General features: G+C 42.8%; 2 protein-coding genes across 4 annotated transcripts in view; both read right to left on the reverse strand.

Annotated features, from left to right (window-relative positions):
* Positions 1-13,677, reverse strand: part of LOC144454176 (uncharacterized) — a 47,817-nt gene that overhangs the window by 11,227 nt on the left and 22,913 nt on the right. The gene's annotated exons all lie outside the window — the stretch shown is intronic.
* LOC110203342 (uncharacterized) overlaps positions 7,263-13,677 on the reverse strand; it is a 62,440-nt gene continuing 56,025 nt past the window's right edge. For all 3 annotated transcript variants that reach the window (XM_078145848.1, XM_078145849.1, XM_078145847.1), the window contains exon 2: positions 7,263-11,687. In XM_078145848.1, coding sequence (XP_078001974.1) covers positions 9,093-11,516 — 2,424 coding nt within the window. In that variant the 5' untranslated portion in view covers positions 11,517-11,687 and the 3' untranslated portion in view covers positions 7,263-9,092. The remainder of the gene's footprint in view (positions 11,688-13,677) is intronic.

Genomic DNA, 13,677 nt, shown 5'->3' on the forward strand with positions numbered 1-13,677 from the left:
ATGTGAGGTGCCCAAATTTAGAGACATCTCTACTCCAACTGTTTGTGTGGACTATTTGTGCCTGACCTGTGGTAAAGTGTTGCAAGCTCATGTCAGTTTGATCAGCCACAGTTAGACACACTGTCCCTTGGCCCCAACATAGTGGTGTTATTCTGGTGCTCTTCGAGAACAAAGGACGACAACCAGCACCTTCACTCATTCTCCTTGGCTCACTGGGGGTGGTTTGGAATATTCCATGCTCCGCACTGCCACTTCCATTTCTCCCCCTTCCTCCTTTACTCAGTAACCTCTCTTCCTTTGAGATTCATCCTATTCCTATCTATTACCTAATCAAAATCCTGGTAGCTGTTGTCTACAGAACCTCAGCTCATTCACCTCGCTTATGATGACTCTGATGCCTGGCTTATTTTTCTGTCCTTCTTAACTGCAGCCATCATACTAGGGAACTTCATATTGATTCTTCCCTCAAATACCCTAGCAATTCAATTCCTCAACCCACATGAGCTACTCTTGCACCCCACCTCAGCCACACACAAAGGTCATATCCTTAATCTTGCCATCACCCACAAACATACCATTTCTATATTCAAGAATTCTGAAAATTCCATTATCTGACCATCATCTAGTGACATTTCACCTTTCCCTCTGCTTTCTCTTACATGACCGTACTCTTCAGCTGCAACCTGATTTTCAGTCCCTTGACCCATTAATTCACTCCTAAGCCATCTACAATACACCAGCCACTCTTTCCTCTTCTCCCCATCTTGGATCCTTGGTGAACCAATTAAACTCTGAACTATCCTCCTCTCTTGAATTTCCATCCATTGTATTGCTGATTACCCCCAGATAAGCCTTAACCTAGGACTGCTTACCATCCATCACTTCCATTTCTACGTATGTGCTACTGAACAGAGGAGAAAGTTGTGCAATAGTTCTGACTGGGTGCACTACACAACCTCAACTGGGTGCACAGTGCTACCTGGGCCACCCTACTGCATCTCCCATACCAACTCTCTATCCCAGCATCCACAGAGGTTCCTCCAAACATTGTCAGCCTTCCTCAAGCCCCCCATGGCTCTCCTACCACCACTGTCTCAGTTGAGAACCTTGCCTCATGGTACAGAAAAAAGTGAGGCCATATGCTATGAACTCCTTATTCTCCCCTCTTCCTTATCTCCTATCACTGAAAGGCCTTTGGCCATTGTCTCCTCTTTCACCCATGTCTTACTTGATAAAGTGGCCTTACTCCTTACAAGACTTACCCTCCAACTTGTTCAAAGCGATCCTGCTCCATCCCATCTTTACCAGCGGACTGTCCCCTGCCATCCCCACTCTTTCACTTATTTTCAATCTCTCCCTCTCTACTGACTTGTTTCCTACTACCTACAAATATGTCCTGGAAAAAAAAAGAAACCCTCCTTTGACCCTTTCATTGATGCTATCATCCATTATCTCTTCTGCTTCTCTTCCAAAAGACCATCTACCATAGTTGCCTCCATGATCACTCCTCTCATTCTTTTCTTAATTCCTTACAATCCAGCTTCTGATCTTATCATTCCACTGACAATGAGTCTCTTACTGGTCAAGTCCAATGGCCTTTTCTCAATGTTCATTCTCTGTGACCTCTCTGCAGTCTCTGAAACTGTTGATCACTCTCTCCTTAGTGCTCTCTTCTCTGTAGGTTTGTGAGACACCATTTTCTCCCGGTTTTGCTCCTACCTATCTGACTGCTCCTTCTCTGTAGCCTTTGCTGGGACTTCCCTCCAGATCATGCCCTCTAATAATAGATGTCCTTTGGGGTTCTTTCCTGGGCCCTTTTCACTCCTCCTTCTAAACTACTTCAGTTGGTAATCTCATCAGCTCCCAAGGATTTAATTACCATCTCTATGCTGATGATTCCCAAGTCTACTTTTCCAGCCCCTACCTCCAATTTTGCATTTCCAACTGCACTTCAGACATCTGGAAGTGCATGTCCAGTAGACATCTTAAACTCAGTATGTCCAAAACGAAATTCATTATTTCCTCCTAAATACACCCACCCTCATCTACTTCCCCTATTGCTGTTGAGGGCAACACTATCTTCCCAATACCTCAGGCTCACAACCTAGCAGCCATCATGGACACCTCACTTTCTTACACACATCACCCCCTCCCCCATCACCACATCCAGGCTATTCTCAAGGTCTGTCAATTTCACCTTTAAAACCTCTCTCAAACACTTCCCCTTCTCTCCTCTGACTGCCCACCTCAATTTGTACAGCCCTTTGTCACATCACTTGGATTGCTGCAACAGCCTGCAGGTAGGTCTGCCTACTTCAAGTCTCTCTCCACTCCAGTATATCATCCATTCAGTCACTTAAATGACTTTCCTAAAACACAGATCCATTTAAGTAACCACCATAATTACTAAACTCCACAGGCTTCCTATTCCCTCCAGGAGCAAATACAAATTAATTACTCCATTTGGCATTCAAAGCCCTTCATCACCTGGCCCCCTCCTACCTTTTCCAGACTTACTCTCCTCCACATCCTTTTTGATCCAGTAACCTCCTGATTGTTCCATGAACAAGACGCTAAGCATTGTCTCCAGCTGTCCCCTGATCCTGGCATACTCTCCCTCCTTCTGAGTACTGACTTCTTTTAAGTCCCAACTAAAATCCCACCTTTTATAAGAAGCCTTCCTCATCCCTTCTTAACTCTATTGCTCTCCCTCTGTTAATTATTTCCTATTGATCCAATATTTGGCTTGCTTAGTATTTGTTTGCATGTCATTTCTCCCATTAGATTATAAGCTCCTTGAGGGCAGAGACTGTATTTTTAGTCTTTTTGCATTCCTAATGTAGGCATGCTGCCCAGTCTTATTAGGCGCTTCATAAATGTTTATTGGTGGATAACAAAAGTATATTCAGATGGAAGGAGCCACAGAAATTAGGACATTCTTTTGAATAATGATAGCTACAAGAATTTTTAAGGTCCTTGCATAAATAAGCCAGCATAGGCTACAGACAGATACAATGAAATTTACCTCTCCGTTCAGTGCATGACACACCCCACCGGTCAGTGATGGATGCATGTCTCACAATTCCACAGATAACACACACCTCACACATTATCTCATTTGATCCTCACAACCCCCCCTTGGGAAACAGAAGCGATTATGAAGACCCCAACAGAAAATGGACAGAAGGAAATCTGTTAGAAACACAGCCATAGAAATTGAGGATGTCTTAAGTATAGAAGGAAACAGAAGATAATACAAAATGAAAGCAATGGAATGAAGTCCTGATAGAAAGACAGTTTTGAAAGATAAACAATAACAGTGTCGTTTGGGTGTTAGAGGCTTCTAATGGGAAACCTTTGAAATCTTTTCTCTGAAAGCAGGAGGGGCCTAAATTCCCTAGACCTTGGAGGTTATCACTAAAGGAATCCGAACAAGATATGGTAATCTAAAGGCAGAAGTAGGGACCACATACTAGTCCATGGGAGGGCCTGTGGGGTGGAAAAGAGAATTGAGGAGAGGGCTCTCGGAAAAAGGGGGCCAGGAGATCTCAGAAGCCAGTTTCTAGTGAGCACAGCCTGAGTTCAGATGGAGATTTGGACTTTCTAGCTATAGTTCTGTCTGTGCTCCAAGCCACTTGTTTCCAAATCCTTCCAGTCAATTTCACAAGGAGAATTAAGCACTTACAGTGTACAGAGCCCGGAGTTGCAGAAATGAGCTCTTGCCCTCAGGCAGCTCCCAGCCCAGCCTCTCACTAGAACCAATGCAGAGAAATTCAATAATAGAAACACACTTCTCCCTGAAGGTTACTCACCATGGGTGTCTGGAATCGTGGAATGCTCAGCTGGGTTTCCCAAGGCAGCTGAAATCTCAGATGTCCTATTGGGGCTTCAGTTTCACAAGCCTGGGAAGGTCTGATTTATAGTTTTTGATTGCTTAAGTTTATTTAAACACTGTCAGTTCACAGCCCAAGCACTTCCCCAAGCATTCAGGTTCTCAAGTACAAAAAAACTTCCTTCCCAAAATGGTGGGTCACAAATGCTCAGAAACTGAGTCCCAGGATGAAGGGGACACACCCTCATACATCTGCAAGCATGGAGTGTGGTTGCACATGTGCGGCAGGATCTCTTTCCTCTGCAGTTATAGCCTTATGACTCCCCAAACTGTTTAACCATTTGAATTATAACTCATTAGTAATCACAAAACGCTCTAGTTTCCAGAATAAACTTTTATAGCAGATTGCAGACTAGCTCTTACTAAATTAGCCAAGAACTAGAGATTAGATAGATCTGGTTTAAAATTGTGCCTCTGACACTTGCTAGCTATGTGACTCCCTTATGCCTGTTCTTTCATCTCTAAAACAGTATCACTAATCTCTATAATATACAGCTCACAGCAATACTGTGAGATATTGGATTTCTCTTGTTACTTGTACAGCAACACTCATCACTGGCTCCAGGTGGGCTGGCTTCTTTGCCCACATCCTCTCCCTCGGCTAGAAAGGGCATTTTCCATTCTGGGCTCAGTCAGGTACCAATTTGTTGCTGAGCTGTTTCAGTCATGACCTACTCTTGGCAACTCCATTTTGAGGTTTTCTTGACAAATATACTGGGGTCCTTTGCAATTTCCTTCTCCGGCTCATTTTATAGACGAGAAACTGAGGCAAACAGGATTAAGTGACTTGCCCAAGGTCACATAACTAGTAAGTGTCTGAAGCTGGATTTGAACTCATGAAGATGAGTCTTCCTAATTCTAAGACCAGTGCTCTATGCACCATGGCACCACCTAGCTGCCACAACAACAAAACAGTATCCCTAGAGATTGTGGGACACTGCGATGAAGGACCTGTGATTGACTAGAAGTCACTCCCCACACCCATCTCAATGTGGAAATGGAGATTTTGGGGCAAGATGGCTGCCAGGATGGAAGCAGACCATCTAGCTCTTACACATCTATTGCAGCAAAACTGTCAGAATCATGCCAGAATAAACAAGGATCAAAATGATTCAAGTCAATGAGAAACTAGAGTAAGTGACTTCTTTCACTCCAGAACTCCTCAAAAAAATCAGCCTCATGGGCTCACGGGCAATAGGAAAGGGGGTGCCAGTGTCCTCATGCATGAACCAGCCAGCAGCCTCCAAAATGTCAAACCCAACAAGGGCAACAGTAAACTCCAAAGCTCTTTGTCCAGAGGTCAAAAAAGGACTCCCCCAAGAAATTCCCGCTGAGATTGAAAAAGGAATAATAACGGGGATGTCAGAGGACTGAGACATCAGCACACAGTCTTGCAGCACTGCTGAGAAAAGGACATGCCAGGTTCAGTGGCTCCAAGGTCTCCAACACTTGGTCCTAAAATGACATAGAGGGCTCTGAAAGTCCAGCCCTCAACATTTCCATGATCCAGAGGAGCCTAATCATAAGTGAATGTCAGCACAGGAACCCTAGTAAACTAATGTGAAAGGAAGAAGCTACTGGTACTAAAGACAAGCCTGTGTTCCTAGAAGTCAGGAATTATTAAAAGAGCTTACAAAACTGAGCAGGTCATCAGAGGTATCCGAGCCCAATCCATCTTTGACCAACAATGCCTTCTATAGGGTTCTCGGCAGATGACTGCATAACTTTTTATCCAAAATCTTCAGTGGGGCAAAGCCCTTCCTTCTGGAGGCTGCTCTGGACACTTTGGGATGGCTCTAATCGTGAGAAAGTTTTCCTTGCATCGAGGTGAAATCTGCATCTTACTGCTCTTTCAAGATTGTCCTGAAAAATACCACTTCTGAGGCTAATGACAAAAAGTGGAAGGGAGGCTGAGGGCAGACAGGGAGGAAGGAGACAGAGATCCCTACAGTTAGGTCTTCAATCCTCCATGTTACATTTTGGAATTAGGCAAAGAAACTTCCAACTTGTGAGATACTGGAGCATCTGACTACTTCTCAAGACAGACTCCAATGGTTAACAATTCTGGGAACTAGAAGGCCCTTCCAGAACTCCAGAGGAAAAAGACCCTGCCTCACATACTTAATTTTAGCCATATCAATCCACTCCCCTGGTCCTCAGGTGGCCCATGTGTAAAATGAGGGAGGTACATGAGCTGGTGGATCAAATGCTGCTTCCCATACACCACCCCAGAGGTGGCCTCGGAGCTCTCTCCAAGGTTGACTTCCATGATCTTTGTCAGGTGTGGATGAGAAGTCGGGGCCTGGGCAAAGCCTCTTTATTTCCCTTAGGCCCATTGTCTCCCATCTGTAAGATGAGGGCATCAGACCAGATGACCAGTAAGTCTGCTTTCCTTCTGCAGCACCAGGGCTGGCATGCCCAAGGGGATTGTCAGATGAATTATCCCTTTATCTGTCCCACTGGGAGGGTCAAGAACGAACCTTCAAAGTCATCTTGTCCAACCTCTTCCTTTCACACTTCAGAAAACAAAGGTACAAAGTCACTTGCCAGATGTCACAGAGATGTCCTACAACATCAGCCAGGCCCAGCTCCCCAATCTCTCTCATCTCACTCCATGCCAAAGGACAGACCAAACCTCCCATTCCATCCATCTAGCTGTGTGCTCTGCCCTGGATCTTTGGCATCCTTGGTGATCTTGAGCTTCCTACAACGTGGCGGCTGAAGACATGCTCGGTCACTGAGAAGGCAATGTGGTCTAGTGGAAAGGGCAGTGGATTTGGAGTCAGAAGGCCTGGGTTCAGGGCTTAGCTCTAGCCTTGACTAACTGACAAGTCTCTGACCACTGACAGACGTCTCTTCTTCACACTAGGCATCAGTTTCCCTGGAGACAGGTGCTGTGGTACAACAGGAAGAGAATTGGATTCTCTTCCACATCAAGGGACGTGGGTTCAAGTCCCAGTTCTCCTCATTATCTCTGTGACCTAACCTATCTGGCCTAAAGGTCCCGTTAGCTGTGAAAGAGGGGCTTGGGACAGATGACAATAAAGTCGCTTGCAGTTCTCAGCTTGTGACCAACTGAGACAATCAACATGAAGCATAACGTAAACCTTAATGAGGGCTGGGCTCTCAGCTTTCCAGCTAACGCTCTACTTTCCATCAGCAGTTCTAGTTCGGCTGGACTCCAGGAATGTATCATTGCCTTGGCACCAGGTAACCCTGGGGGCTCCCCCAGCTGAAAGGGTTCCAGCTTCCTTTTCTATGTTGTTTTCCCCCATTAGTTTATAAGCCCCTCGAGGTCAGGGATGGGACTGTCTTTACAAGTTCATATAGTAGGTTATTGCTGCTAAATAAATCTACCACAACACAGACATTATAGATGCAAAAACCTAGGTTTTATTACATTTATGCACAGGTTCAGGTAGTAGAAAAATAACTGTACCAAGACTGGAACTTCTGGCAAAGTCTTTATAGAGAAAATTACTGTCAGAGACAGAGAATTTTTTTAACCAATTACAATTTTTTACAGCCTCTTATGAGATAAAGGTCACACAGGCATAGTAAAACAGATTTTTTTCATGCCTCTTTCAATTAAAGGTGAACAAATGAAGTTAAAACAAATTAGTAAATCTACTAAGTTACAGATTTAAACACTGAGTTTGCAGAATACTACATTTATAATACTACAGGGCTACATTTTAAAGAAGTCACAGGGGAAGGGGATTTACATGTCACCAAGAAAACCAAAGGGTCAAAGGTCAGGAGAATTCTTCCAGCTAAATCCCCTTGGTAAACTCAGACTCCTTTTGGCTTCTTACTATCATTCAGTGAGTCAGGTTTCATCCAGATGAGGTCAATATTAACAGGGAAAAGGCTTTAGTTAACCAAATGTTCGAGGGGCAATGGCATAATAAAAACTGAATAAAAGGAAAATGAAAATGCATAATCACAGTGCAAGCAATTGTGCACAAATGAGCTTTAGACAGGAAAATTTGGAGAAAATCAACAGAGGGGGAAGTACTAGAATTAAGAAAGTCTTCCTACAGAAGGTACTCCCCCTGTCTCCCCTGGGCCTCTCTCTCTCTCCAGGCAGACTGACTAGTTCCACACTCCTCCCTTCTCCTTCCTCCCCAGGGACACCTGAGGATAACACATAACTAAGCTGAAAGCTCCATCAGATGGCTTCTGGGGAGAAGGAGAGAAGGGTGAGATGAACCTACACCTTTGGATAGGGAAGAGCTGGGTCCAGAATGGGGGCAATATTAAAAATGAAATTGAGAATTCTAATATCTTTTTATGAATTTTCCCCTCTGGATGGGGTTCACGTTAGGTTTAGGGTCAAGAAGCAAAAGGTACAGGTAATCACAGAGATCTATTGAGTATCAGGTCTGGTTAAAACTGGACACTTAGGGAGGCGGGAAGGTGAGCACTGGGATGGAAACCAGGAACCAGGGGACAGGGAGTCTAGTTCTGCCTCTTCCTCTGACTTACTGTGTCTCTCAGGGCCTCAGTCCCCTCACCTGTATAATGAGGAAGGGAAAGAGGCGGGAACTGATGATCTCTAAGACTTTTCATAACATTCAGAACTGGAAGGGACATTAGAAATAACCCAGGCCAGTCCCATCTCTTCAGGTTGTAGATGGGTAGGCTAAAGGGGAAGTGACTTGGCCAGACACACAGCTAGCAACTGGCAGAGCCAAGAATGCAACCAGACTTCTGTCTTCAGGTCCACGACTTTCTGCCATCCTCCACTGCCTCCCAATGACTTGCATTTGGCAATGGCTTAAAGATGAGACTCTCCTGGGGTAAGTGTTGGAGAACCTGCCCATTGCAGGATCCATAATTGGCTCTGGACTTTGGGTAGGCTTGTGCTGGAGTCACCTCAAGCCACATACAAACAGACAAACCTAAGTTAGATTTCATAACTAACTTGAAAAGGAGGGGGGGGAAGCAAACTTCCCATCTGAGAAGGAAAAGAAAAGTTCCTACAGAAATGGAATAGCACATGGGAGTCTTTCCACAGGGATCAGAGACCTGTGGTTGACTAGAAGTCAGCCTTTCACCCAGCAGAATCCAACATTGCAGGACTTCTGCCCAAGATCAGTGTCTGAATGGAGGCAGACTGTTCAGCTCCCATATTCCAGGAATCTCTTCAGTAAGAATTCTCTGGTAAACAAGATTTGAGTTCTTGCTGAAAGCATTCTCACTTGTGTAACTCATCTGTATGAAAACTCTGGTGCTTAGCAAGGGATGATCTGTCACTGAAGGCTTCCCCACACTCATTACATAAAAAAGGTTTCTCTTCAGTATGACTTGTCTGGTGTGCAACAAGGTCAGAGTTTTGAATGAATGATTTCCCACATTCATTAGATTTATAAGGCTTCTCTTCAGTATGAATTCTCTGGTGTTTAAAAAGGTGTGAGTGTTCACTGAAGGCTTTCTCACAATGACTACATTTATATGGTTTGTCTACAGTATGATTCTTCTGATGCTTATTAAGACTTGACTTTTTAACAAAGGTTTTCCCACATTGATTACATTTATAAGGCTTCTCTTCATCATGAATTCTCTGGTGATTAAAAAGAGCTGATTGTTCAGTGAACGCTTCCCCACACCGATTACATGTATAAGACTTCTCTCCAGTATGAATCTTCTGATGTACAGTAAGATTTGATCTCTGAATAAAGCCCTTTCCACACTCATTACATGTGTAAGGCTTCTCTCCAGTATGAATCTTCTGGTGTACATTAAGATTTGAGCTCCGACTAAAGGCTTTCCCACACTGGTTACATGTATATGGCTTCTCTCCAGTATGAATTCTCTGGTGACTAACAAGGACTGAATTTGTACTGAAGTCTTTCCCACATTCATTACACGTATATGGCTTCTCTCCAGTATGAGTCATCTGATGTACAAGAAGGGTTGAGCTATCAAAGAAAGCCTTCCCACAATCATTGCATGTATAAGGCTTCTCTCCAGTATGAATTCTCTGGTGTCTGAAAAGGGTTGACTTTTGAGTGTAGGCTTTACGACATTTAGTACATTTATAAGGTTTCTCTCCAGTATGACTCTCCTGATGTACATTAAGATTTGACCTCCTAAGGAAGGCTTTCCCACACTGATTACACTTATAAGGCTTCTCTCCAGTATGAATTCTCTGGTGATTGAAAAAAGATGAACTTTGGGTGAAGGCTTTCCCACACTGATTACACTGATAAGGCTTCTCTCCAGTATGAATTTTCTCATGTACCTTAAGGTTTGAGCTCTGAACAAAGGCTTTCCCACATTCATTACATTTATAAGGTTTCTCTTCATTATGAATTTTCTGATGATTGAAAAGGGTTGATCTTTGAGTGAAGACTTTCCCACATTGATTACATTTATGAGGCTTCTCTCCAGTATGAATCTTCTTATGCACACTAAGATTTGAGCTCTGACTGAAAGCTTTCCCACACTCTTTACATTTATAAGGTTTCTCTCCAGTATGAATTCTTTGATGATTAACAAGGACTGACTTTTTACTGAAGGCTTTCCCACACTCATCACACGTATATGGCTTCTCTCCAGTATGAATCATCTGATGACTAATAAGGGTTGAGCTCTCAAAGAAGGCTTTCCCACACGTATCACATTTAAAAGGTTTCTCTTCAGTATGAATTTTGTGATGCTTGAAAAGGGTTGACTTCTGAGCAAAGGCTTTGCCACATTTAGTACATTCATAAGGTTTGTCTCCAGTATGATTCTTCTGATGTAAATTAAGATTTGATCTCCTAAAGAAGGCTTTCCCACACTTGTCACATCTATAAGGCTTCTCTCCAGTATGAATTCTCTGGTGATTGAGAAGAGATGAACTTAGGGTAAAAGCTTTCTCACACTGATTACATTTATAAGGCTTCTCTCCAGTATGAATCTTCTGATGTACCTTCAGGTTTGACCTTCGACTAAAGGCTTTCCCACACTCATTACATTTATAAGGCTTTTCTCCTGTATGAATTCTCTGGTGTTTGAAAAGGGTTGAGCTCTGACCAAAGACTTTCTCACATTTGTTACATTTATAAGGCTTCTCTCCATCATGAATCTTTTGATGTACTTTAAAGTTTGACATTTGACTGAAGGCTTTTCCACACTCATTACATGTATAAGGCTTCTCTCCAGTATGAGTCATCTGATGTACAATAAGGGCAGAACTCTCAATGAAGGCTTTGCCACACTCATCACACTTGTATGGCTTCTCTCCAGTGTGAATTCTCTGGTGTTTGATAAGGATTGAATTTTGAGTGAAGGCCTTCCCACATTCCTTACATTTATAAGGCTTCTCCCCAGTATGAATCCTCTGATGATTAACAAGAGTTGAGTTTTTATTGAAGACTTTCCCACATTCCTTACATGTATAAGGCTTCTCTCCAGTATGAATCCTCTGATGTTGAATAAATTTTGACTTGTGAGTAAATGTTAGCCCACATTCATGACATTTATAAGCCTTCTCAACAGCATGGTTCTTTTGATTTTCAGTAAAGTGTGAAGATTTAGTGTAAGCTTTGCCATGTTCCTTATGTTCATTTATTTTGTCTCCATTTTGAATCTTCTGATGTTTGGTCATTTTTCTCACTTTCCTGTCCTTCTTCATCTCCTGACTCTTTACCTGGCTCTTTCTTTCCCCACAGTCCTCAGAAGTAGAGTAGCAATGATCAGCACTGCTTCCAATTTTCTTTCACAATGTTCACTCTATATGATGATTCTTCTCCTGGAATCGTCTCTTTTCAAGATTCCTCTGTGCTCTTTATCCTAGGCTCCAAATCTGAAAAACAGTAATATACAGTACAAATGTTCCCATTTCTCTCAGCTTTGAGAAAGGAAACTCTGGATAAAGTAACATAACTGAAAATGGTGCACAGAGAAAGATAGCTTATTATGAAATAATTTTAAAAACCTTTTTAGTTTCTCTAGAAATAATTTATTTCCTAGTCTAATGATTCTTTCCAGACTTTTCCCTATTTCAAAATATGTAGAAATAAACGATCACAAGCCTTTCCTAAAATAGGTTAAGGTTGAAAACCAATCCTTGAACAAAGGTTATCTCTTATGTCTTTAAAAATCATTGCATTCTTCATCCTTCAATGGATTGTGCTAAGACAGCTCAAGTCTCTCTTCATAAAGGAATCTAGGTACTGATCAGAGGGAAGAGGTCATCTTGGATCTGGAGGAGGTCCAGAACAATCAAGGGAATTGGTCCCTTCAAACCTGGGCTCAGCTCAAGACTCCCAGGACTCCTTGTCCATCCCTTTCCTGGTTATCTTCTCACAGTAGCCATGTACCCCCCATCACTAAGGTCCCCCACTTCTTCCTCTTAGTGAATTCCTCTCTGTAATCTCCATTTGAGGAAGTACCCAACCATGATCATGATGCCCCTATTTACTTTGTCCCCTTGCCTCCATCTGGGTACTTCTTTCTCTACTTTCCAGCACCTTTTTTATACGTTGACATTCTTTGTGAGAATGAAAGCTTCTTGAAGGCAAGGAATGTTTTCTTTTTCCTTATGTTTGTATTCTCAGTGCAAAGTATTTGCAGTCTCAGTGCCTCACAATTACCAAATGTTTTATGAATCTATCAATAAAGGGAAAAACAGAGTAATGACTATTATTTTGGCCCATTAAACCAAAAACGTATCTTAACATGACTTGCCACAAGATGAATGTTACTAGCGACAGTCTTGGGCAGAGGGACATCTCTCAGGGTATAGGGGTAGGATGGGGTAGACCACACCAGTCTGGATAGTTCTCTGTCCACTAGAATTTGCTTTGACATAGAATGATACTAGATTTAAAAATTGTTTCTGTCACAGCAGACTTGTGTTTGCAGTACAAAGTACTTTCCCCCTACCTCCCTTTCTCACTAATATCTGAAATGTTTATGGGGTTTTATGTTTTACCAAGTGTCTTCCTTTATTTGACCATGGTAACAACAATAGGATCAGTAAAGACATCTCTAATTTACAAGGTTCTTCAGGGTCTTGCCCATGGTCACAAGGTGAGTTAACAATAGTAACACTTATTTGGCACTTTCTGTATACAGAGGGCTTTCTCCCTAAGACTCCAGGATGCAGTGGTCATTGTTACCCATCCCATTTTCCATGAAACATTTATCTGAACTTGTTTTCTTCTCCAACCTACAGCTACTTTCCATATCACCCACCCATAATCTATTTCTGAACTACAGGGTGCCAAAGAGAGAGAAATACGGTGGTAGGAGCCCAGGAGAAAACTAGTACAAGATATTTATCACAACCATTCTATCCAAAGGCTTCTTGTGGCATTACCTCTTATTGAATAGACATTCCAGTAACTTGGGTGGTCAGTAAAGCAGGATACTGGATTGGCAAAGCTTCAAGAGATTTTTTCAGTGATCAGATTATGTACTGGGGTACCCATGGAGGCAGTGTAGAGAGAAAAGAGGAAAACCCAGGACAAGACTCTGAGAGACACCTCCATCAAGTCGTCATGACATGGATGACAATTCAGTAAAAAAGGGGGCAGGGAAGGGGGAGGGATGGAACAAGCATTTATTAAGCACCTACTATGTGCCAAGCACTGTGCTAAGTGAGCTTTCATTGACATTACCTCATTTGATCCTCACAACCACTCAGGGAGGTAGGTGCTATTATGTCTTCCACTGACAACTGAGGACCCTAAGGCAGACAGAGGCTGAGCAAATTGCACAGGATCATACAACTGGATTTGAACTCAGGTCTTACTGACTCCAGGGCCAGGGTCACCCAGTCGCTGCACTAG

This window comes from Phascolarctos cinereus, unplaced genomic scaffold (genome assembly GCF_003287225.1).
Source record: "Phascolarctos cinereus isolate Bilbo 61053 unplaced genomic scaffold, phaCin_HiC Scaffold_726;HRSCAF=1367, whole genome shotgun sequence".
In the NCBI taxonomy this organism is placed as follows: Eukaryota; Metazoa; Chordata; class Mammalia; order Diprotodontia; family Phascolarctidae; genus Phascolarctos; species Phascolarctos cinereus.